The sequence below is a fragment of the Pieris rapae genome, chromosome 2 (genome assembly GCF_905147795.1).
Source record: "Pieris rapae chromosome 2, ilPieRapa1.1, whole genome shotgun sequence".
Taxonomy (NCBI): domain Eukaryota; kingdom Metazoa; phylum Arthropoda; class Insecta; order Lepidoptera; family Pieridae; genus Pieris; species Pieris rapae.
Window position 1 is genome coordinate 6617973 of NC_059510.1, and position 27951 is coordinate 6645923.

At 31.4% G+C, this 27951-nt stretch overlaps 1 protein-coding gene and 3 non-coding genes across 5 annotated transcripts in view; 2 read left to right on the plus strand and 2 right to left on the minus strand.

The window, feature by feature from the left end:
- Positions 1-27951, plus strand: part of LOC110997273 (soluble guanylate cyclase 88E) — a 35346-nt gene continuing 7395 nt past the window's right edge. For both annotated transcript variants that reach the window (XM_022265343.2, XM_045634380.1), the window contains exons 1-6: positions 1-168; positions 20331-20505; positions 22824-23105; positions 24445-24650; positions 24987-25110; positions 25428-25569. In XM_022265343.2, coding sequence (XP_022121035.2) covers positions 20338-20505; positions 22824-23105; positions 24445-24650; positions 24987-25110; positions 25428-25569 — 922 coding nt within the window. In that variant the 5' untranslated portion in view covers positions 1-168; positions 20331-20337. The remainder of the gene's footprint in view (positions 169-20330; positions 20506-22823; positions 23106-24444; positions 24651-24986; positions 25111-25427; positions 25570-27951) is intronic.
- On the plus strand, positions 21959-22032 carry Trnai-aau. Its single transcript has one exon. It is a non-coding gene; the product is annotated as a tRNA-Ile (tRNA).
- Trnaa-cgc lies at positions 22418-22489 on the minus strand. The gene has a single exon. It is a non-coding gene; the product is annotated as a tRNA-Ala (tRNA).
- On the minus strand, positions 23152-23224 carry Trnaa-agc. The gene has a single exon. It is a non-coding gene; the product is annotated as a tRNA-Ala (tRNA).

A 27951-nucleotide genomic window follows, 5' to 3' on the forward strand; every position in this document is an offset into this window, starting at 1 on the left:
TCAAGGCGAGCCACTCGATCGCGCCACAATTCAGTGACATTTCGTGACATGTTTTTTCCCGCGCAAAGTTGGTCTATGAAAAAATTATTTTTGTGACGTTTCAGTGTCTTTTTAAGTTAAAAAGGTTTAAACCTTGAGGTGATTATTAAACAGTTGGACGCTTTAAAGGTTTGTTTATGCCTACATATTGGGTAACGTTATGCTAAGTACTTACTCATTAGAAGTACATATTTCAGTAAAATAATGTAATAGGTACATATTTTGAATTCATTATTGAAATAAATTTATATAGTAACAATCCTTGAAATACAGTTAATGCGTTTAAATGAAAAAGTCTTATTAAAAATATGTTTTATGCTAAATGTAGATGTTATGTGTTTTTTTTTAAATGGCAAAAGTTATAACTTTATGTCAGTTTCAAGTAAAATATTATAAGTGTTTATTTTTGATATAAGGTCAATATCCGGAATAATGATATTAAGCAAAAAACGAAACAGAAGATATTTTATTAGTTCAAATCAATTTACTCTGAGTAATCGAAAGCTATTTTCAGTTTGTTTTCTTTAATTATGACGCTTAATTTATTTTTGGTGGGCTTTGATGTAGAAGAATGTAGAAATAATATTATAATATTATTTCTACTATAGAATGGACGTAAAACACACTCGTATACTTATAAATGTAAATAAAAGTGACATTACATTCGAATTGAGATAAATAAAACTATTCAACATTTGAAAGCTTAATTTAAACGTACTATTTAAATCCAACTTCTGCCATATAAAAAAAAACATCACAATATTGGAATATAGACATTATTTTTATATCAGAAGAAAAATATATTATAAATATATTTTCAAAAGTGAAAAACTCATTCCGAAGTACTAAAGTCATAAATATTACTTAAATAACAATCTCAAATATAAAACCAGTTAATATTCTGCACGAACGAATAAGCCAACGTGCGTACACGCTCCTAATCTGTATGTATTTTAAGAAAACATTTTATTAATCCCCCACAATAGGACATAAAACATAATTTTCTCTAAAAGGCAAGTAATTGTTGACGCGTGTAACCTTCTTACGTGCGTGGTAACCATTGTCAATGGTATCTATTATCAAACCATAGACTTGTCAACTTCCGTGTATATCACTAAGCTCTTATTTCTTTATCCTCAAAGAGGTGGCACAAGAATGCGTAGATATGGATCTATTCATAATGAAGCGCTTATCTTATCTAGATAATATACGGAGAGCTAAAATGAAAAATCAGTGGCGATACAACGTCTTAGTTCAGCCTCAAATTTCTGTATCTGTTTCACGGTAATTTGTCAATCTAATCTATTGAGGCAAGTAATGACTATTTAAGAAAGTAGGTGATAAGCCTCCTGTGCCTGCCACGCCATCGACGTTTTGGGTCAAGCCGGTTTTCTTCACCGTCCTAGTGAATGTTAAATGCGCACATAGAAAGAAAGTCCATTGGTGCACAGTCGGGGATGGAAACTACTACCTCAGAGTCGCACGCTAAAGCCACTAGGCTTACACTGGAGAACTAAAATAATTTATACAATAACGAAAGATAAATTACAAAAAGATGAAACTAGAAGGGGTTGTTTTTTGCTATATGTATTATTATTTTGTTTTGTCATCAAGATATATAATTCAACAATACTTCGACAATATCATAAATTAAATAAGACAATGCGTTCAAACCAGGGACGACATACTATTTACCTAAACGTTTGAAAATCCCTTTATCCCGCTAACCCAGATGTCAGTACAACCTTTACAATCCTATGTTAATTATTTATTATGTTTAATCAGCCACGTCTTATCTAAATCGTGATATTGTTGATTTTATTTTGCTTCATTTGAGACGCAAAGCTAGGGATTTATTAGGGAGCTTTATTACTATTACTTTAACTTTAATAAGATAAGATTGGCGTTATTTGTTTATAATCCTAGACGTGGTAAGATACAAAATATTGGTATTTCTGCACAATGGTTGTAGATTTAATCATTTTTAAACATTATAATATATACGTAAAATATTTTTTTTTACCTTTAAACAGTAAACGAAGTTACATCTTTTCCAATTTCTGCTATCGAAACCTGGTCAAGGGGGTAATTAACTATAGATTCTATTAATTCTAGTAACACAGTGAGACGCTATGTATGGGTCATGGCTTTTACTCATAAAGACCGGGCAAAATTTTAATAATTATTTGGTTCAAAACTTTAGAATTATACAACAACCAAAATTTTCGCAAAATACGTCTCTAGTTAAATCAGTGGCCTGGTATTTCGCTTAAACTAATTTTTTTGTTAAAATAAACGTTATGCCTTCAAAGCCTTTGATGGAAAAAGGCTGCCGAATGGAATACCAAACGTTTCGTGAATATTTTGTTGTTTACAAGCTCTTTGACCAGATTATTACTTTTAATTTAGTTTTTATATTAGAATGTGGAATAAATTACTATCGTAAAACACCTTTGTATTGGTGAACTTATAGGAAGATGGCGTTGTTCTTTTTTTTTTAATTTTATAACCTGGTAAATGGCGTTGTTCGAATACCACAGGACCACCGATGATACAGATGACGTAGCACGTAAATCTGTCGGTTAGACTCGTACGCCGGCTCTCGTGAGGGAGTGTGATCGGAGTATTAGAGTTATGATAAAGAGTGCAATTAATATAGTTCACACACATACTCGTACATAACTCGCAATAAAGAATTGAAACATTAGCAAACCAATTCACAATGACTTTTACATGCAGAAAGTTTGCTTTCGATTGTGTCGTAGATACAGATACGGCGTATTAAGAAAATATCTTACGAAGCAAAAACTTACAGTGCTTTTAAGTTTTCCGATGAAACTCAATTGACTAGTCAGCTTAAACTAAAACAAAGTAGGTCACTTATAGGGAACCTTTTTTGACTTCACCACCTTTACTTTTATACTACATATTTTGTCCAACCTCGTTCAGGCGACAGTTTGTTTAAAGGTGATATAATGTTAGAAAGATCTGACAGTACTAAACATGCGAGTCATATCTTAGAGTACTAATATCAAGATATCAGCGAGTCTAAAACTAGCCTATTCGAGAAAGGAAAACAAATTTTGATTATATACGATTGATAGATTATACAAGCTGGTACTAGCTATACTAGATTTAATTTATTCCCCAAAAGTATTATAAAAAGCGTTACGATAACCAAATTGTACCTAACGTTGCCATAAACACCAAAACATTGTTTAAAGAAAGTCTAAATATATCAACTAATAACCTATACCAACCAAACTTTGCTTGTAAATGTATATATTATAATTTCTTACGCAATACAATATATATCTTTTGTCGGCGAGGCGCGATACAATCAAGGTGAAATATACCTAATTGGACTCCATTTTCCCGTAGCTCATAAAATCCTCCAATAAGTATAACTTTACTGGGATTATTCTACATCTAACATTTTATTAAGGCCCTTATAAAAGTCAATAGGTATAAAAGGTCATAAAGTTCTCTACAACTCCTATTTTATTACTTACGTATAATTACGGATATATAGTATATACGCACATGGAATAGTTACAATACAATTAGTTTAAAAAAATAAATCTTAACAAAAACATCACGAAATGTACGTACTACAATGTTATTTACATACTGATTTCACAAACTTTTTGATCGGTTTATTAATATTTAAAGCGATTTTGTTTAGATACAGTCTATATATTTATGAAACGACGATATGACATTAGTAATTTATCTAACGGAAGCTTAAAATAAATTATGCGTTTCACTTTTTTACCAGAACAATGACAATATTACAAGCTAAAACACCTTTAAACCGTACCTACTTATTAAGAGTTAAATTAAACTGAGTTGAAAGATTTCATTTACTGGGAGGATATTAAGTGATATTCACAAGGGTTCGCTAAACGTTAGGGGTAGACTTTATCAGATTAAAACATTATATTCAGTTGTGAAAGTAACTTGTACATATTGTTGAATTACAATTCATTTTACAAATAATTGTACTGAATACTACAGATCACAACCCAACTAACAATGCCTAGGACTATTCGATTGAAATAAGGAGATTTTATTTCGTTACTATTAACTTAAAAAAAAGAAAATTTTGTAAATTAATTATACAGAAATGAACCATAAACTAACCTACGTTAAATAAATTTTAATAGCAATAATTCTGTATCCTACTCTCGGATCTATTTTGAGTTCATGATAATAACTGTATATTATAAGTGCTATTAAGCTACTATTAAGAAGTCTGACTGTATCTGAGTTAAAACAATTCCTGTGCATGTTAATATTGACAATATGCTTTATTTATACCTTACCTAGGTATAAATTACATTGAAAATGTTTAGAAAATGAAAAACGGCTTAATGTAGAAAGTTGCCATTTCTTTTATTGTTTTTCGAAGTAATCTCCGTTCCTCTCTACAAATCGATGAATTCAATGAAAGCGCTGAGAAAAGCAGTTGGCCCATACTTCCTTAGGGATCTCTTTAATGGCATTTTCGTACGCTTTCACCGCATCTTCAGGTATCGTAATGCGAATCCCTCAAACTTTATATTTAGTTCTTGGGAATTAATGAAAGTCGCAGGGCGCCAAGTCAGGACTGTTTGGCGGATGACTTATTATCTCTATACCTGCCATAGTCAAATATTCAGCAGCATATTTGCGGAGTGTGCTGTAGCTTTCTCGTGATAAAGGAGGAACCTGCGTCGAGGGCGCTGCTGTCAATTTTTTTCCAAGACAACAGGCAAACAGCGACTAAGAAACCAGACTGCAGGAACTGTTATTCCATCTTCTAACAGGACTGTCGCGAAATGTCCTTTCCAACCAAAGAATGAGGCAAACATATTTTTTTCTTGACTACTTTCGTTTTCTTTACCTTAGTTGGCCCATCCTCGAAAAGAAACACCCATTGAGCTGATTGTCTTTTGGATTCATCACCTGTGACGATGTCAAATACAGCCTTTGAGTCACCGCCATTTATCTAACATGTGGCGACACCAGTAATAACACCAGTGATATGATCTATTATTGAAAGCTACCCCGAAAAGTCGTTTCATTCGTCAGTTCAGTACTAAACTTATTTACGGAAATTACAAAAAATTCCGACTATATCTTTGTTCACGTTATAAAATCAATTGTAAATGTCAATAAACTATGCTTCATTTTAATATTTTATACTAAACTGCATCATTGTAAGCATTTATTGAAACTAAACACACTAGTAAACATATTTCACTTATGAGAGATAAGATATAAATAACTTCTATGTATTACCTAACAGCTTGGCTATACAATATGTAGAAGGGCCTGAAACGTGCTTAGAATAGTGTGCTTGTAAATCCCGCGGATCCTTTCTATAAGCTGGGATAAACGCCTCTAAACAAAACATTTATGCAGAGATATTTAAATTGAAATGTTCATAAAATAAATTAAATCGATAAAGGACAATCTTGTTCCTTTCGAGACAAAGAAACATAGTTGTATAAAGTGGGTTAAATAATCGTAATTGCTACATTGTTTGAGATGAAAATTACATATTTAATCCGATGACGACGTAGCATTGCTACATACGTAGATTGATATCGGGACGAAACATGTTCTCTAAGTCTCTTCTTGGTCTTTTAATATGCATTCATGTTTAATTTATTATTTTTTGACTGGTACAATTCATAGAATGAAATTAATTCTCGTGTTATTGGCCAATCTCTTAAACTTAGTTCGTTATTAAATTTATGACCATGGCAATAAAGACATTAATACTTACAAAATTATCAATATTTCATATGCATCCTACACCAATAGTGTTTATAAAAATATTCCAATTCAGATTCCCCGATGAAGGTTTCTCTGGTTTTAGAAGATTGACTTTGCCAGATCTTTACAATCTTGCATCAGTTTTTTGGCTTACGTATCGATTGTTTACGGACCCTTATCACTGTCTTTTTAATTCGGCTCACAATGTCTGCTTTTAAGATTTATTAGCTTTATTTTGTTTTAGATATTTTATTATCAATTGAGTATAGGACTGAATTAAGCTGAGATTCAATTAATATTTATATTAATAATAAAAACTTCAATTTATTAATAATATTTTTTTTATTAAATAAAATAAAATAAATTTAAAATAAAAATATTTTTTTTTGTATAAAGATGGGTCTGTATTCTGGTTCTGAGTGTGGCTAAATAGTTAATTATTAAAGCGTGCGCTGTGTCTGCGTTTGGTTTTTGACCCTCAGTCATGCCAAAATATATTCTGACGGTTTGCATTAGGATATTCCATTGCAAAAGACTTCTTCTTCTTATCCGGTACACCCTTGACAGTGGTCGTCATCGCTATGTATCGCTTCACAACGTTCCGCCATCGTTGCTATTAGAGATCACCCATAGAAGAAGACTACACAATATATTCATCACACGTAATACTGAGCTCTGAGATCAATATAAATTGTCTGAGATTAAGACCCGACTGTGCACCAATACGTTTTACTTTCTACATGCACAGTTAACTTGATCGTAAGGAAAAACATCGTGTGATAATCGGAATTACCTTTAGATTCAGAGACGAGGCGAAGCGTTAAGTGTGACGTATTATGGTTGTAGAATCTTTATTTCTGTAACTTCTAAAGATACTGCACACATTTATATACCTTAATTTATTTATTTTCACAGACTATTAACAGTTACACAACACAAATAACAAGTCAAAAGATTACAGAGTAACAACACCAATGCATATAATATATAGAAGCACTTAAAAAAAATAAACATCAATAAAATATGATTTAGTAATACGGGACTGCTAGTCCTGTTTCTGATATTGTCATATACTTTCTGGATATCATAAGTAGTATATGACAATATCTAAGCCTGAATATATAAGATAATCAGCTTACTGATTAAAGAGTTATCAGTCAGTCAGTTTATTGGGACTTACAGGACTTCATACAAAAAATATTATGATAGTACAATACTTTATCCTTGCAGTTTAAGTACAAATTTTCTCAGTTCAGTGACCAGTAATGTTGCTTTTTTCACAAACATACAACGAAGTTCGGTAAAGCTTTACATGGTCTAGCGGATTTGAAGTTAACGGAGCTCTGAATTATATTGCTATGTTTTTGGTATTCGAATGGTAATTTTGTGATTCTGTGAATTCGCTCAAAACAGGATAATTGCAGCAAATGCTAATGATACTGAGATAAATAGTTTGTTTATTTCTAGTCTAGGCTTATAGACGAATCTACGATTTCTCTTCGATGTTGTTTCTCGGTTTTTTGTTTGTTCTTTTACGTTCCTCACCGCTGGTTAAGATTTTTTTAAATTGAAAAACATATATAGGGTTACATAAATATACAGCTTGTGTGCGTTATAACATTATGCAGTATTTCTACGATATGCAGAACGGAATGAGAGGTTAGACAAAAAAAGTAAAAAGAGACGTACAAAAAGCAAGGAAAACTATAGCAAAAGCGAAGCACAACCTGATTATGAACAAAAATAGCACAGGTAAACTATTGAAAACGTTTTGTCCGCGTTGCTAAGTTCATAAATTAGTTTGTTAGCATCAGACTTTAGAGTCTCCTTTGTTCGTACGTAAAGGCTTCTGCTTGGTTCGTGTTCTCAATCGAACTGAGACTGCATTTTCTTGTAATAGATTCTCGCTGATGGTCTGATGGGCCTTGACAGCTCAGCTCGGGCTGTTTTAACGAGCGTACCTGTGCCGGAAATGGGCTTTTCCCACGAAAAGTTTTTAGTTAGTTTAGTTTTTTTTTAGTCTTCTGCGAGACTAGGAGTGAGGACTGCACCGATAAGTGCCTGTACAAGCAGACCAAAGAGTCAAATGGCAGTAGAAGGAAAGAGTGTTAAATGATTACTTTAAGATTGATTATTATCAAAAGATAATCAATGCCCGGTTTAGAGGTCTGGAGGCCTGAGCCCAACAAAGGAGACGCGCTGGCCATAAATTATTTTTCAAATAAACACAATTTGCTCTTGATTTGAGTTTTCCAATAAAATATTTATTGTAAACATTATGATGATTTTGGTAATGAAACGAATGTTATGAAGAAAAACATCTTTTTATTTCATTAATTAAATAATTTTAATATAACTTATAAAATGATTTGACTACGACTCAATTGACCGTGAATCGTGATCGTCACTGTTAAGGTCAAATCGAAGGGTCTGTCACTGTGATCTGCACCATCAGTCAATAATCGGATCTGTATCAGATATTGAAATATTGCTTGTCGTACATAAATAGATTCAGAATGTATGCATTGAATAACGGTATCGAAAAGGACTAATTATAAGGATTATTTTGCTTGCAACTTGCATTCTATCGTGAAACGGCATATTTCGGTTCTAGTCGGTCCTAACCATATAAACACAAAAAAAAACCATCATTGTTTGCAGCGATATTCGTAGCCTCGTAGACACTCTCGTAGATGTCGTAGCAAGTATTTGAAGTCAACAATGCAATACTGGCATTTTTACAGCTGTAAAAAAGTTACAAATAGAACTTTTTTTTGTTTATGAAATGTTCTTGACACTTTTAGACTATTTATGATATTTAACTAGAGTTTACAACGTGTACGTGTTATTTTTTTATAGAACAGGGGTCAAACTGGCAGGCTCAGCTGATGTTAACTGATACCGCCGCCCATGGACACTCTCGATGCTAGAGAGTTATGCTTGATTAATATTAGCTTTCAAACACCGACTGACTGAATACTGTGTGATGTATATAATACAATTCCTGACATTTTATTTATAAACATCTAATAAATAAAATTATATATGACTTCTTCACGTTTTGAGGTACGTTAAAGCATTAACTGCGCGAACAAATTCAATTTCACCCCTGCCAGCGAAAGCACCTTTCACATTAAATTCCATACCTTATACTATGTTGAAAGTAGTATTCGGATTCTATCAGATTAATCTAAGGTTTAAGTGTTTAATCTTTGAGTTCTGTTACTTCACGAAATAATAACGACAGAAAATTGCAAAATTAAAAGCATATGATAACAGAAATATTTTGTTAGTACATATCTATATTTGAAATTATTTAAGTATGTAATTAAAATAATCAAAAAATACACTTTTCTTTCACCCAAAGATAATATAATTCTTTAGAATTCATTTCGAAGGTCCAGGTGCACAAGTTCTTAGACGTTGCAATATAGACTTTAATTGAATTCTGTAGAAATACTGTGTTCACTTGCAACGATTTGTAAAGTCGTTTAGTCTATAGCTACTAGATATTCATGAGGTCATGTCACAAAGTCTAAGCCTCGAGGCATAGCAAATTAGTTATTACATTTGTATATAACCTTTCATTGCTTTATGTTTTTAATAAAAACAGATATATACTTATGACTTTGATAATATTTTTCATTATATATTCTGTAGAAGATAACGCTTTACTAAACACAAGTGACATTAAGACATACAGATAATTACGTACTCTAAAGCCGGAATTCCATTAAGAAATTAGTGGCAGGCAAGTGATATCAGTTTCACGAAAGTAGTTTCGATATATGCGAAAGTGATTTCGTAAAATAATTAGTGTCGTGAAATCCACAGTATCGCAGTAACCATGGCCCCAGCAGCATCAAAGCAATATTATTCTATATTCAATGCTGCTAAAGAGATGAATCTCTATATAAAAAAAGACTATTAACTGGACTGTTAAGGAAAAAGACGTTGGTGGATTCGAGGACATGATACAAGAGTGCATTTCGGTGCAATGTAGTAAATCTATTAATTAGCTATAAAAACTATTTTCGAATGAGTAAAAATAATTTAATTTTAAACTTCAAATCATGCTGCGTTTTTTTCGCTACTACTTCCAGTTTTAAGTCTTTATCATATGAATTCAGGCATCGTGGCATCGTGTAGTGGCATCAAAATACACACGTCCACACTACACAGGCCCTTTCGCGACACTAGTTTCACGTCGCATTTCCATCCTGAAATTTCACCTTAAAAATCGTTGAACCGTTACTGTAGTTAAGACTCTTTGCGTACTAAACTCAAAAGTTTCACTTATCGAATTGCTTGGTTATAGGCAAGTACATTATTATACTTTATGTGGGAGGAAAAACAAGCGTACGGAACAGCCAAAAAAGGTTCGTGGTACGCATAATCATGATGTACTTACCTATATAAATTTACCTGTTTGATCTATTCCATATTATTCTTTATTCTTGTTAAGGCCGGAGTATTTTTACAAAGCCATAGTTCTTAGGAAAGATACCTTATGGCTTATACTGTAGCAAAAAGTCACAGTTTTCGAGGATTATTATGTAGCTACAAAAAAGATGATTGAGCGAGTACCCGTAAAAATATTACATTTCGCTTCATAATAAACTTTTGTACGAATTTTCATATTTTGCTTTCTAGCTTCAATACATATTTATGTAACATCAGGGAAAATTAAATTCCTAGTCACAAAATGTTATCAAAGGGACATGAGCTTAATAAAAAAATGCTTTCAATTTGCCACAGATAATTGACTGGCATTCCTGTGTCTATGAGTGTCTATTAAGGCCAAAGACAATTTGTGTCGTTATAAGTAAAAATGATCGCCATAAAATCTAATTTGATCGACAAACTGGCAACTTTTATGTTTTTATGGGTTTTCATTTTTATGACAACTTCAGTTGATTGTATCTTTGCATAATTGTTTTTAATAAATTAATTTCATAGATATCTTATAGGTAAGTATATAGAACTTTTTCTATAATTCATTTAAATTTATATTCTAGTAATTATTTTTGTTGCTTCCATTACTATTTAAAAGACATACTAAATTCACTTAAATACGAGGAAGTTCATACATACCTTCTATATTTCGTACAATATCTCTTTTGTGCTACATAACATAATTGTATGAAAATAAGGTAGCAATATGGCGCTGTCGCCTTTCCCGCGTTTATTTGCATTGCTACTTCAAAGCGTTCCCAAATATTGACTCGTCATATCGCTTGATGACGGGTGACATTAATTAGTTCGCGATCAAAATTGAAATCAAACTAATTTTGAAATTAGAACACGTGGATGGAATGAGAATTTTAAAATTAGAATCTATTAAAAAGTTTTAATTTGGTTTTTAATTGTGACCAGTTACGCCACATTTTAATTAGTAGGCAGTTAGAGGAAAAGGCTTAATTGAAATTTTATTAAACCTTTAATGCAGACCGGTTTTATCCAAAACTTACTTGGTTAAATAACGTAGAATGTCGTTATTATGCTGTAATGTCATAAATATTTTCAAAATATATTGCTCTTATTAGAGCGCTAAAGAATGTGACTGTAAAAAATATATCCGAGGCCGTAGAACAGATTAAAAAATATCACGTCGCATTGACACATAGATTTTGAACAACACGATTCATTATCTCTTTATATGTTGTTGTTTTAAATAGATAAATATTTTATTATTACGACATTTAACAACAAGCACATGCAATAGTTACAAATTATACGTGTTAAGCTACGTTAGTGAAAATCCTTTTTGAAAAATTAATGAAAAATAATAGCTTTTCCTTAATTAAAGAGAGCTTAGCACAAATACAGCTATAAATAGCTTTAATAATTCGTTCATAAATTAATTTTTAATTGAAATCGAATTAGATATCTAATACACATATACACATAATATTATTAAAATACTTTAGAACTAGAACTTCCTAGTTATAGTATAAATATATATACTAATAAATTCAGTCGAGACTTTCACCGATTTTAGAGGAAATGACAAACTATATCACAATAAAATTTGATTACATAAAATTATATTGAAGCATTTAGTTTAAGAATACCAGAAAATACCCTATATCTAGCTGAAACACCAATAATTTTCTAAATAAAATGATTACGTACTCTTTACCTTTTATTTTCGATAATGAAACAAAACATATTAAACCTTATTTGTGAAATGACGTAGTAATAATCAATTATGACATAAAATACTGCCTAATGCGAATTTAACGACCACATATTTCGCGTGTATTGATGGAAATGAAATTCACTAATATCGCATTGATTCACCGAATTTGTATATATCTGCTACTATTTGTTTACTAACACAACACGTATATGAAATAGTTAGCACGTAGCTTCTGATTTTGAATATATCGTTTCAATATATCAATATCTTCTTCAATACCGAAACACCCTTCTATATTAAAAATTCTTATCTCATATGTTACGCTGCTCTAATGCATTTTGAAAATTCCGCAGCTCATCCTTTTCAGACAAGTCGTTTATGATACCATAAAGTTGTGAAATACATACGACATATGTACATGGACTCCATACGATGGAGGAACCATGACCGCTTTTAAATGTCGTCTACGTAAACACTTCTTAACCATATCCTATCCTGCTGAACCGTGACTTTTTGTAATTCATGTATTTTCATATTTCTTTGTACATAATTGCAATTTGAATTCTAATTCTTGAACTTTAAGATTAGCTTTTAGTTTATTATATTGTTTTCTTTGTATTTTAGTTTTAATTTGGTAATTATAATTTCTCAACATTAATTGTAATTTTATTTTTGTGTGTTATGCACTTCTTGAACTTTACCCTTTTTTTCTTTACTAGGGGTGCCTGGAAGAGATCGCTTGTTAGCAGTAAGGTCGCCCGTTTCATCCTTTAATATTTTATTATATTTTCTGGCTGGCTAAAATGGTTTTGGTGTTAAGTTTTTACTCGTTATGTTTATATTGTTTTTAGATTAGTTTTATATTGTATTAGTATTAAGTTACTGCAAAAATAGGAGATAAGGAAAATAAATAAATATTTTTTTAGTTATTTGATTTCATTTGTAATGTAATGAAGTTTTAATAACTAAATAAAACTTAAACTAAAAACATCGAAGTGCTGAACTGTATGCTTTTACGAAAGAGGTCTACTGAAGTATAATTTTATAGGTAAAACGTTACAGTTAATCACTTTGCCGGCCATTTTATGCAGTCCGCCCCTCTCGTATCGATTTCTGATTTAGACCATGATAGCCTCTCCCTTTTTTTAACTTTATTGCCTCCGCCTTAACCAGTTCATATTAAATACGGTTTTATATATATATTTTTCTTTTTTGTAATTATTTTGCTTTTATGGTGATATGTCCAATCGCCACCGCCATACCGGTTCTCTTTGACATAGACTACAATATAAAACATTTTTTATCTATTTGACAAATATAAAAGTATGCAGGTATACGTGAATAGGCTAGTTATCAATTATTTATCTGTCATCGTGAAATAAAAAAATCTTGGCGAATAAAGATAGTTGTGGAGAGTTTTAGTCAGTTCTTGGTCCGATGTACGTAAATAAATATTATTTATTTATTTCACTTCATTATTCTACCTTAATAGTAACAACTAATTCGATAGATCGTCAAAATAAAACCCACATCGATTATCCTACACAAAAAACATATATTTACATTAAAAATTTATATGCCTAAATCTTTAACTAATAATATAGCAACTCTTGTGAACTCAGCCAGTCTACAAACAAATAGGTCTACCTCAATAGAAATTTTGTTGATTATTTGTATTGCTCGCGTGAGTGGCGCTTTGCTAACCAAGTTGGAATGTTCGCGCGGTACATCCAATACAAAGTTTAGATGGAAGCCACAGGTTTCGACTAGGTACCCGTCGGGTCTACAGGTAGTCTCTCCATTATACCCAGATTATGAATCCGAACCGTAAGTTTCTTAAATAAATACACTGATACAGATAGCTCTCTTCTGAGGCGTAGCTGATCGTAACCCACCATATCCAGAACAAACAGAGTCGGGGACAAAAGTGGATACAAGGGAGGCAGCGAGCGACTCGCACTAACATGAGACTGTATTTAGCCTCATATGGGGCTCACACCATTGCGTTGCACTCCAATTGGCTTCTTACTTTGGTTTTTTTAATTGGAAACATGATGGTGTCTACTTAGCAACACCAAATATTAATAGATCGAGTGTAGCCTAGTTCCATCGCGATTTTTTTTCTTTTACCGCATGGTACACAGTCAAGGTTTTGACCTAGGTCCCAAAAATTTGATAGCTTCAATCCTTAAGCCTAAATATCATTTGTAGAATATATAGAAACCGATTTACAAGGCTAAAGGTCTAGGTAGAAGGGTTATAATACCAGTCGTGCCAAAGGTTATGTAACCGAATCTTTTAGAATCAACTTACCTAATGGAGTTTTCGTGTCACATAAATTTCGCACGAAATATTACCACTGATACATCAGAACAGCTTTTTTTAAAGTTTTTCGTTAATGTTTCATCGGTGTAGTCCTAAGTACCAACTTTATACTTTGTGACCTCTTGGAGAAAAAAATATTTTTATTAGTTAATCATTACATATTATTTATGTTCTATTCTTATATTTTTACTACATTTTACATTTATCTTTATGTTTATGTGCACTTCTAAATCCATCCATTGAAGATACCGAATCTTTTACACCCACATATTCCTTTTTAAGGTTTTACTTATTCGTATTTCAATACACAGTCGTCTTTCAATATTTAGATATTGTTATCACGTGTTATATTTAGAAACAACCTTGATATCTGTTTATTATTCGCAACACTTTCCCTATTGTGTCAAAAAGGGTAAGCGCGTGATAATTTTGTTTGAACACTATACGATATTTTGGAGGTGTATTTAATACAATGGACTCATGAATGACTCTGGCGAAATGCGGATTAGCAATTTAAGTTTTGAACGTGATTTGAAAACATGGATATGGTATGACTTATGTTTACGAAATCTTACTGTTTACAGCCTAATGACATTCATAAGGCCACAGACTAAACAAAAAGCGTAGTGTCGCTGAGACCGCAGACAGCGATTACTAAAGTTTATTCGTATACGTAGGCTCATTTGCGTAGAAAAACAGTACCTACTGTATATATATGAACACAATTTAGCTACAGAATTTTTTGACTATGAACGTATAACGCAAGAGTGTAATGAATGAGAAGTATCATCGAATCTCACCCGGTGCCGGCGTCCAATGAAGAAAAATATATAGAAATGCTTGAAAATTTTTAAATATTTTGTTACTTAACTTAGTTAAAAATGTAATATTTTTATAAAAGCAAAAAATATGCTATAATATGTATAGACGCAGTTTCAATAGTAATTAATAATTTTAATTGTCTATTTAGTGAATTGACAAACTGTAAGAAATAGTTTTATTGTAAATATTTTGTATTTTGTGTTGTTTTTGTCTATGTTTTTGTATTAGGTTGTTTGTGTCATATATATGTAAAAAGTTGTCACTTTGGAAATCTATATTAGATTTTTTTTTATTAGTATTTTCTGTAAAAATACCTGTATTTGGTATTTTAATTCTTGGTAATTCGTTTTTGGTACCGTAGTAATTTTATAATTAAGCCTGACCCGAATGAAACTAATATCCACATTTAAAAAATTAAATATAATTATTTGCCTAAGATCATTTAATTGAAATATAATATAAACAAGTAGCATAAAGGAGAGCGCATAGTTAAAAACCAAAGCACAGTTCCAATAAAACAAATGAAAGATACTTTGAGCTTAGCGCTAAATCGAACTTCGTTTCTATTTTGTCGAGTCTTTAAAATCGCATTACTACAGTACAATTTTTGAATAAACAATGAGAAGAAATGTTAAATTAAATAATCCGATGAAAGGGTCATTCACTGTTTCAAATAAAATAACAAAAATCACGTCTGAAAAAAATGGCTGAAATCAAAAAGATTGATGTTAATGTCACAACTTCGCCTTTTAAGTAATGGGGTTCTGATCGAGTCCATTTTCTGTAAATTTAAAATTAAGGCATTGAATAATTATTATTTAATACTTTTATACGTACCTCAATATCTCATCTACACACTATATGTCATTTCCAAATACGAGATACTATTATTTTGTATGCGTGAATGTGTATTATCATACAATACTACGACAGTTTATGAACATTGAATGACAATTGGTCTGATGCTAAATTTAGTTTCTAAAATCATTGACGTTTATTAGGCGAGTGACCTGTGTCTCAATTAATCTGTTATTTAATCACAGACATGAGGCTGTAAAAAGAAAACGTTGATGATGACTTATCATGTTGATGTGTATGTGATATATTCTTCACCAATGACAATCAAACGAAACGCACTATCGTTTCTCTTTCGGTTTACATACTTACCGCCTACTATTACTTTAAACTCTACATAATTCTACCCGTGACCCCAGAGCTGACACTTACCTCGCTCAATAAATAAGCATCGCAATACAGCAAGGAAATGTAGCCAGCATTAGGCACGCTACATAATATGCCCAATTTTTAAATGTAATTGTTTCTACTTATATATTTTTTATTACTTTTATTATATACAACTTTGGTTAGGATTGTAGTTTAACTACTCACAAGCCGGCTGTACATTTACAAGTTAATTGCGGCATTATCTTCCGCCTAATTATAGGCGTCAAAATGCGCGTATGTTTTGCTACCAAGCAATAAAATAAATTATTGTTTTCTGTATGAGAAAAGTCGGAACACTGTAAGCCGTGTTGAATCTGTCGTTTCCATGAAATTAGTATTCGTAAATTCCAATGAGGTTTAAAACGCCTACAGGCTTAATGAGCTTTACGTTCGGCGAATACTTAATGTTTTAAGTCCATAGCCTTTGCCAATATATAGCCATATTTTATACAAGCCAATTGATTAAATTTGGTATCAAAAACAAAGCTCTGTGGTTTTAGTTTCAATTCACAGATCGCTGATCGCCGTCGCTTAGAAAAATAAGGGTTATAGTATCTTTATATCTGCTAAAAAATACACAGAAACGTTTATTATTGAATCACAACGTTTAGAGTATACATAACAGAAAGGAAGACAAAAAAATACATAGAAAAAACAATGTATGTCCTACAAAAGTATCTATCGTCTATTTCGGCTTCTTTAAGGAATCGTTGCATATTGATGAAATAAACGAATAATAGATTTGCCCTTTGCTTTGACCAGTGTAGGGTTACGATGATCTCGATAGACAACGAGTAACAATAAGTCAATTTAAGTATGGTATATTTGCGGAGAGCGGGTTGTGACCTTCTTGGGTGGTGTAGTTGTGTTCTGAATGTGTTCATCACACAGAAAATCAACAAAATTCAAAGGCGATAGTACTACTAGTATAGTTGTCTATTCCCTACAAAATATGGATGAACCATTCGGTTTGGAAGTACCTATGTTGTTACTCTGGCAACATTTAATATAATTTTAAATTTTATTAACTATATTCAAAGTATAATATCAAATAATTATCTGTCAACTCAGTGTGCAAGTCTCTCTGGTCACGATTTTTGTATATCGTGTTGTACAAAATGTTTTCGAAAAAATAGGTACCCGAATCAATGAAGTTTAAAAACTTTTAATTATTTTAATGAAATTATGTTATGTTTCCTTTTTACGATTGCAATGTTAGCGTGCCGCCTTAAGTACCAGGACGTTAAAACAATTAAATAACTGAAAATTGTATGAATTAAGGAAGTTATAATCGTAATAATGTGACGATAACAACAATTGTATGAGAACATTATATCCATAACTTGTCGAATATAGTTGAATGGTTTGCGTCAATCGCATTGCTAAGACGTGTCTCGTGTTACAATTATTTTATTTTTTTATAGATTCCTAATGTATTGCCGTTAAATTAAGTAGTAGGTGGGCTGAAAATTTCGAAGGCTAAACATAGAAAAAACCATCTTTTTACAAAATTTTATTTGTTTAGTCAATATCCTTAAAGTGGGATATAATGATTATAGCAGTCGCTATATTACTATACTGGATTGTGATACGCTAGTAAGCTTAAAATATATAAACCATAATAACTAGACTAAAGAAGAGAAGAGAAAAGTAAAGTAAGAAATCCTTCTATACCCCAGTATTCGAGAACAGAAATTTAAGCGCAGTATATTCAACATTGATAAGAAAGTGTCATTTAAAAATGGAAACTGAAGGAATGATTTAAAGAAAAACACTTTTTTACAGATTATAGTTATGTATTATTGTATTTAAACATAATTTAAAAAGTGTTTTTCATTAAATGTGTAAAAGTTAGGTATCTTAATAAAAGACAATACTATGAAGGAATGATATTAAATAACATAATTATAAGCCACGTGCTTTCTATTTTATAGTTTCAGAAGTAGTATAGTACATAATTATACTATATTGTTTGCTCTTCTATTTCATATAAATTTATATGATTTTTTTTTAAATTTATATGTCAAGTTTTCTCTGACACCGAAGTAATTTTATCCCATATACTACACTTACTAGTCAATCGCCTTCAAACGTCATAAAAATAGTAGGAATCGATCCCATGGGTTAGCTTGGGAGTGATTTACGTACATCCGTAACGAACCCTCTTATAAATCAAAGATGTGCAGTTTTTATACAGAAATATTTCGAAAATTGACTATGAAATATTCGTATTATTTTGATAGTTCGTAGTTGATTGAAATATAATGATAAATTACTTTTGATTGAAATTGATTTTTATTAAATGGAAATATACAGTGTTAAATGGCTATTACCAATGTTCACTTCAGTGATTTTTGTAAAAAGTCCATTTCGATAACGCCATCCATAATTCATTAGAGTCGTGTATTACGGGGTTTCGGTTTCAGAATATAAATTTCTCTGATTCTCGATTTATCGAATATATTGGCAGACTAATTCGTTTGTGCTTAAAGATTAGCATTCTACTTAGATTATTATTTTTCGTTAATTAATTAAACTTATGGCAACACAGTCTTTAATAAGTAAAGCTTCGCTTGATAATGTAACAATTGGGATGGTTGAGGGAGATTAGTTGCCTACGACATTTCAAAGAGTTTAAGATATTTTTATTATTTGGACCATTAATGATGACAACACACGCACCGTAAGTACCTACGCACACACATAAGCAACGTTTACGAATATGCACAAGAACAGTAAGAACTGTAAAACAGTGGGTCAATACAAATTTTGCCTAAACTTTTTTTAGGTAGGTCATAAAAACGTGGAAAACAAAAGAAAACTCAGTGTACCTTTTCAACAAGAAAATGTGTTGAGGTATCCATTTTTACGATAGAAAGGGATTTTCGGTCTAACTAAATTGAATGTGGGCGGGATTGCCCTACAAACTTTAATACTGAGAAAATCTTATAAAACCTATCCATTAAACTATTTTATTGCTACATATAAAAAAAGTTACATAAACGTTAACTTTAAGTAGTCTTTCGAAAAAATAAAAATTTACAAATATTTTGGATTTACTTATAAAATTTTATCGGCCTTTTCCGAATGGGTAGGTATAGGCCAGAAATCTCTATTTCCTTAAGGTCCTGACATATCACTATAATAATTATCATGACATTCACCATGCTCGTTGGTTTTGGCTTATTCCTCTTCAGTAGGTACGGCCTGGATTTGGTCCACAAATGTCCGAGAAGGTGACAAATTCAAATTCAAATCGTTTATTTGCTACAATTAGTTACATAAATTACAAAAATCCGCCACATATGAATAGGCATGCAAATGTCATCTTATATTTTATTAATTTGATCTATTGAATAACATGACTAGTTATTAAATATTACATATTATAATAATAGAAAAATACATTTATAAAAACCAACCCGACTTTACCATAGAAATATTTAAAAATAATATAAAAAGTTACTTTTACAAATGCTTAGGAAGATAATGAATCTAAATAGATAAAATTTAAATTTATTATTATGTTGTCTGTACATGGTCAAATATTACACAACAATATAATAACTCAATTTGATAAATTAATTCATTTTCAAACCCTTTTTATTAAAATTTATATATTAAATGTAATTTAATAAAGCGAAGCAGATATTTTGCTTATTTATTAAGTTTGTTTTTATCCATTATCCCCAGCTTTAGTCTACCCACAAGGCATTTAGCGGTAAGTAATTGTTGAGAAATATATTTAGTGCTTGTAATGAAGAAATTTAATAGAATTTCTAATGGATGCTTTGTTATATTTTTCTCACATATACCATTATGTAAGTGCATAATTATGTAGTGACAAAAAACTGATTTAACTTAGTTTAATAGTTCCGTGTGTACGAAAATATCGTTCTTTTTTGTAATAAACCTTTTCCATCTTCTCTTATTTTATGGCCTTTAGCCAATCGACGAAAGCTTTATACTTTGCACTCTTATTGTCAAAATACTTTATAATTATTATTGTTCCTAGGATCAAGATGTACGGGCTATTACTAGAAAATATGGCAGAGTACATCCGGCAGACGTATGGCGAAGAAAAATGGGAGGACATCAGACGGCAGGCGGGTGTTGAGCAACCCTCCTTCTCCGTTCATCAGGTGTACCCTGAGAATCTCATTGCTCGATTGGCCAAGACGGCACAAGAGGTAAGGAACATGATAAGCGTCGTTATATTATATGGTGTGAGAGACCACCATAACAAATGTTACGTTTAATAGGGGCACGGCAGTGCGCCCTTTCGAGCGAAAATTCGGCACTATCGAAGCAGTTCAGTAAATTATTTAAAATTAGAAGCTTGAATTTTCAGTCACCAAGCAGGAATTGTTTAAACACGGTATAGTACAAATTCATTGTAGTATTTATTTAAAACATAATATTTCTAATATTTATATGGTCACTATTAGATTTTGTTAGGTAAGCTAATATTGTATTAACTTAAAGCTGAAAGTCCCTTAAGTGCGACTGAATAAATTGACCAACTTGGTATTACTTACATTGATTTGAAAACTTTTTACAATAGAACAACTGCGTTCGTTGCGAGACTTGTTTTTTTTACAACTAATGATTTGTACTGGCATATAAAAATTACATTATTTATAATTACCAATAATTTATGTTATATTTTTGTTGCGTTTGAGTAGGTATCGATTACTGTTTCAAATTAATATTAATTAATATTGATGTAGCCGATCAGTAGGGCGATATGGTTAGTTTAATGACGCACCAATTAGGTTGCATTGGTGGTGCGATGGAGCTACGCGTTTGTGTAGATATTCAAATTGTTTCTTGGTTGATGTTGGTAATAGCCATACAAGCGCGGAAACTGATGTATATTTATAGAATTTTCAAACATATCTGTCTAACACAAATCATGAGGCTGTTAGGTTCATGCGACACACATTTAAAGAAAACTTATTTATTTTAATTTTGCTGACTACGTTGAACATCGTAACAAAGTTCACTTGAAAGGTCAAGTTATGTAAATAACTCAATAAATTCGTGTCATATCCGTTAAATAACATACTAAATATATGCTTTCATTCTAAAGTAAAATGGTGCACTCGGACATATATATGTATATCAAAAAACAGGACCGGATGTGTCAAATTAGCATAAAAATTCAAAATAGGTACTATTAAACAAAATATATTACCTAAATCCAAAAATCACTTAATATTATAGTAGGTATACGTATATAAAAGTTTAACAAAGTAAATTAGAAAAACTATCTCTTAATCTTAAATACCTAATAGCTAAACTAATGGAAATGATTTTGCTGATATTTGAATACATAGATTTACCGAAGTATGCATACGTCATCGATTGCGTTATGCTAAAATATTGAGCTAAAAATATTTCTAATGGGCAAGCAATCGAGTGAGGTGATGATACATTTATAATATTTATCGATTGAAATAAACTCTTTGATGTGTTAGCGAGTGAACTCTTTCTTTATCTTGCGACAAATTAGGTAAATGACCCTTTTTCTATGAAATATTAATATCGCGCGTTTTATGAATATAATATACGTAAAATTTGATTTGATTATAAAGAGTGATAATTAACAACAGGATTAGTATTTTCAGACTTCGTTACAACGGCCCATTAGCTCAGTTGGTTAGAGCGTCGTGCTAATAACGCGAAGGTCGCGGGTTCGATCCCCTCATGGGCCACATACGATTTTTTTTAGTTTTGTTAAAATTTTAACCGACATATCAAATTTGTATTATTTTTTTAGTAAATGAATTTGTTCCTCTTCATTATAAATGGTTTTTGCAGAAATATCACATATAGGTACTTAAAATGATTTAAATAATACACATATGAACATTCATTAAATTGTTGCAGATATAATTATGCTACCTACCATAAATTATTTGGAAATATATGTACTTACTACAAAACAGAAATAAAATTCAAGAAAAATAAGTCCTACCAAAAATTACTTCATTCTGAATAAATGTTTTAATAATTTTTCTGATAAGTTGTTGTATTGCAAAATCAAAAAAAATATCATGGTTATAAAAATAAAAATAATTAGAAAAAAGGTATTTGTGTTGGAGATGCTGGGATTTGAACCCAGGACTTTCAGCATGCGAAGCAGACACTCTACCACTGAGTTACATCCCCGACACTATTAGTTACGAAATTATGGATAGTGTTCTTGTACACTCTAAATTTATTCTGATATACCGTAACGACGCGACGGGATGAACATTAATGTTTGACTGTACTGATTTTGGATTGCATTTATTAACTTCTTATTAAGTACAAATTATGTAACATAATATGTAACAACAACACGTATAAGTATGTATTATTATTCCAAAGTAGGATTTTTTTGTATTTGCTTTTAATGTTTTATTCCTTTTATTGGAACCCAAATTATTATATAACCTTCAATATCAATTATTATAAGGTATATAACATATCAATTTTAGAAACGGTTAATTTGTGTTTACAGGTTCTTGGTATAACGGAAAAGGAATTTATGGATCAAATGGGTGTATATTTCGTTGGATTCGTCTCACAGTATGGCTACGATCGCGTTCTATCGGTTTTAGGACGACACATGAGAGATTTTCTTAACGGCCTAGACAATTTACATGAATATTTAAAATTTAGTTACCCAAGAATGCGGGCCCCAAGTTTCATATGTGAAAATGAAACAAGACAAGGCCTCACATTGCACTATCGGTCGAAGAGAAGAGGATTTGTTTATTATGCTATGGGACAAATAAGAGAGGTAAGTTTTTCGAAAAAAATATGACATATAAAAAATAAAACTGTTTTGGAGGCGCCGGGTATCGATCCCGGTACCTCTCGCATGCTAAGCGAGCGCTCTACCATCTGAGCTACGCCCCCTGATAGTTCACTATCCGTAAATTTATATGATTATGATAAACGAAGATACGTAGTGACCAGCGCCCATGAGTTTATTGTGTGCAATTAATAATAACTACGTAACATAGATGGCGCTTTTAGAAAAAATAATTTACCATCAGATCTTCCAGTAAGGAAACTGCTATGCTACTAAATTAATAATCAAAATTATATAATTAATAATAGAATAAGGTTCAGTACAGTGGCAGGATAAATATATTACATCAATTATTCTATGATTGTAGCAAATTTACACATTTTATTCCAGTCAATTTTAAATCTAGTATAAACTCAAATTAAGTTTATAAATCTAACATAAATAATTAATAATTCAGTATATAAACTCTTAAAATACCCTTAAAGACTTGTTATACTTGAGACTAGTGCTAATAGTCCCAAGAGGATAACTTAGTCTAGATTCTAAAAGCCTTTTGTAAGTCGACATCGACAATAGAGGTACTAACATTTAACGAGGTCCTTACCTCCTTTTGTGATAGTGATAATGGATTTTATAATACTTTTCGATAAGCAAATGTAAGAAGAAATTCTGTACTGTTTTCTTTGAAAATTACCATCTTGTGTTAACACATACTGAGTTGAGTACGTGTTAAGTTATGTTTATTTATTTTTTTAATATATTACAATATGAAACACGATTTATAAAGCCGTAAATTATGAAAAATACAATTTACTTACATTCAAAAACTATAATTATAATATTTATGTGTTTATTTATTTAAGTTATATTACTATAAATTACAATTATTTTCTCTGTATTTTATTAAAAATTAACTAAAGTTGTAATAAGGATTTTGACAGCACGATAATCCAACCATTTCTATGACAAATACCATGATTATAATATTAAATATTCTTCAATAATATAATTTGAAGTCTATCTTCTATTTATCGTTTTTAGAACAGTAATTAGAACTATGAAAATAGGACGCGGGCGTATGCGTGATGATGTATTTGGATTTTCGCGCCTTTTCGGTTTTTTTTTATTTAAAATATGTGTTAATTTAACAGCGAATATAAGAATTTAATTTAATAACTAGCAAAACAATATTAGTAGATTCAAGCCACGTTTAATCCAATTCCGTAAAATACTTTTTATATATACTTCTCCATTGTTCGATAAGAACAAAGATCCCAGCAATTTTATTATTAGTTAATTAAATATTTAACGTACATTGTTTCAGGTGGCTCGCCACTTCTACCATAAAGAGATGCGAATAGAGTTACTTAGAGAAGAGTTACTATTTGATACTGTCCATGTGACGTTTCAATTGACATTTGACAATCGTGCATTCACACTGGCCTCACTCGCAATGACAAGAGAAGAGAAGCATTTACCAATCAGCGCTTCGGTGCTTTTTGAGATATTCCCTTTTTGTATTGTATTTGGGTATGTACTCAAACTGAATCTAGCGTTATTATATTCGAAAATTTCTGGCTAGTAAATAAAGTTATAGGTACTAAGTACATATTCACTTTTTGTTTGTGATTACTTCATAGACTAATAATATATATGTTATTTGTTTGTTATGGCTGCGAAAGAGATGGAGATTTTTTTTATTTAGATCTCTGAATCTCCCGGACACTGCACTAATATTGTACTAGGCATTCATTATTCTTATTTTATGGGTTCAAATAGAAAACGCCTAACAAAATTTAGAAATATTGCAATCTTCTTGTATATTATAGAGAAGAGAAAGTTGACGTCTAACTTAAATGGTTTTAGATCGGATATGGTGGTACGTAGTATCGGTAACTCCCTGATGGTGATTCTACCAGACCTGGTGGGGAAGAAAATCACCAACTGGTTCGATTTGGTCCGACCACTTATTGCTTTCAAGTTTCAAACGGTAAATGTATTCTGTTTTTAAATTTGAACAGCCTTCCTTGGCCACGCCCTCTTAAAAACGATTGTAATTTACAAACATGATTTTAGAATTGCCATAATTTAATAATTTTTATTAAATAATAATTTTTCGATTTCTTATTAAGTTAAGAAGATACTTTAATAAGTATTACGTCACACAATTTTGGAGATTCTTGACCCTTATCTTTAACAATAACACATAATTAAATCCCCGCCCCGCATCGCGACTTTTTATCCCAAACCTTCCCCCCCCCAAATTCGTCACGTAATACTTGAACGCTAACTGCATCTAAATTTTAGATTTTGAATCGCACCAACAATATATTCGAACTGGTGACAGTAGAAGCGGTGATGCATGAGAAGGCACCAGACAGACGGAACAATCTGCTTCGGCTCTCTGATGAATCCGACTGCACTACTGAAGAGAACCTGCGATTGAAAGGTATAATTACCGGATTACAACTGGTTCAATGACTTTATTTTATAGTTATATTATAAATTATTTTATAAACCAGTACCGAAGATTTAAAAAATATTGAAATACTTAATTGAGTCTTGGTTGCTGAACTAACAACAAATAACCGTATGTGCAGATTGTATTGCCAATACAAAGAATGCACGATGTGCAAAAATACACCTGCTCCAATTCCCTTGTCATCATATTTTTGCTTAGACTATCATCAATATCGGAATTTATACTCAAACTACGAGTCTAACATTGGTCGTTACATTTTACTTAAAAGTCTTTTATTCTAGCAATCGTCACGTTTTCGATAAAACTTAAATTAAATTAAACATTTCGACTTAGGGTTCTCCAAGAAAAGAGCGTACCAATTCTTAAAAGGCCGGCAACGCACTCGCTAGCCCTCTGGCATTAAGAGTGTCATGGCGGTATCACTTAACATCATGTGAGACTCCTGCCCGTTTGCCCCCTGTTCTATAAAAAAAATGCCGGTTGGAACACGAATTACTTGGGAAACAAATCCTGAGAACAATGATTGCTAAATAATAATAATGAGATTTTATTTCAAAACGTTTATTTGTTGTCTACGGGTTTTTAAAGATTTTAAATATAAAACCACCTCAATGTTCACATTGCCATTTGTTACAAAATTTTAGCTATTATTAAGATGAAATGAGGTGTGAGTGATGTGCGTGGGATTTTAGCTCGTCTTAAAAATCCATTCACTTTTCTTATTTCTTCCGAGAAAAGTATTTGGAGATATAGCAAAATGCATGAATAATTCCAACTCGTTCCTTTATAAATATTTCAATACGTTTAATTTTAAACATAACTTGAACCAAATCGGACATGTTTATCAAACTACTACGGCTAAACGATATATCTGAGGCAATTTTCAGTGCGGGGTATGGTTCGTAAGAAACGATTTGCATACGATGGACGACCTTTACCCGATATTATCAATTTACATCTCAAAGGTACCTTTGTCATGCGAATTGGCTATCAAAATACTATATAGCCATTTTCAACAAGTGAAAAGCACTATTGCACATAGTAGTAATACTTTACATACACCAGGAAACACTACGACGAGATTTACATAACGTCGTCTTGATATGTTGCTTTATGTACTTTAGTTATTTCCGAACCAATTCGACTTAGGGTCCTTCAAGAAAACAGCGTACCAATTCTTAAAAGGCCGGCAACGCACTCGCGAGCCCTCTGGCATTGAGAGTGTCCATGGACGGCGGTATCACTTAACATCAGATGAGCCTCCTGCCCGTTTGGCCCCTGTTCTATAAAAAAAAAACTTGCGGCCTTCAAATATTTTACTTATAGTACTTATAATACATTAGTAAGATGGGTAAACCTATATCCCGTAAACGATGTTGACGTAAACAAATGACGTTTTGTTATCAGGTAATCAGGCTTTTCATCTCGAAACCAATGTTTGTTCTTGTATCGAATTCAGGTCTATACATCCTATGCCACAAAAGTGTTATTATGGTACGATGCGATAAGTTATTTTTTAGATATAATGACATTTGTTAGATTTTTTAATAATATTTTAATATTATTAAACTATAGTTAAAAAATAATGATTTATTGAAAACTGTATCACAAAATAATAATTTCAACTTTTGCTGATTTGTTTTATTGCATTGACTTTTACCTAAATTTAACTTTTAATATCAATTAATATATTAGTAATTAGTATTAATTAGGTATATTAATAAAAAATAATAAAAGCCTTTTATTTTTGATACTTTAAAAAACAAACACATACTATTTATAGCATCTAATTTTTTTGAGATATAAGGCACATAGGCCTTTTTTGATACAGACCATCTCCAAACCCCGTCATTCCTGTCTGAACTGTGTCAATTTTGGCCATTTTGTTTCCTGTTATTTCCTTAATCTGGTCTTTCCACCTTTCCAACAGTTTTATACTTTCTTGCTCAACTTTTCTGATCCGCCCATTTCCATTTAAGTTTATTTATTTTTATTCTGACTACCTTAGCCACTATCTGGTACTCTAGCTATTCTTCTTATTCATGTATTTTTGATTTTATGTATTCTTTTCTCCCCTATAACGTTGCATCGATCTTTGGCACACCTGTAGATTTGTATGCTGTGCTTTGAGATCCATATGAGTACTGGTAGTACACAAGTATTGAAAAGCTTCCTTTTAATTACCACGCTCGTTTTCTAATTGTGCATGACTTGTGTAAGACTCTTTTGCTATTCTTGTGAAGATTTATTTTATTGTTGCATCTGCCATAGATACTATCTGACCAAGTACGAGTATTCAGCTAGATATTATATAATACTATTGTTTAACAGTATTACTTCACTTCTGTA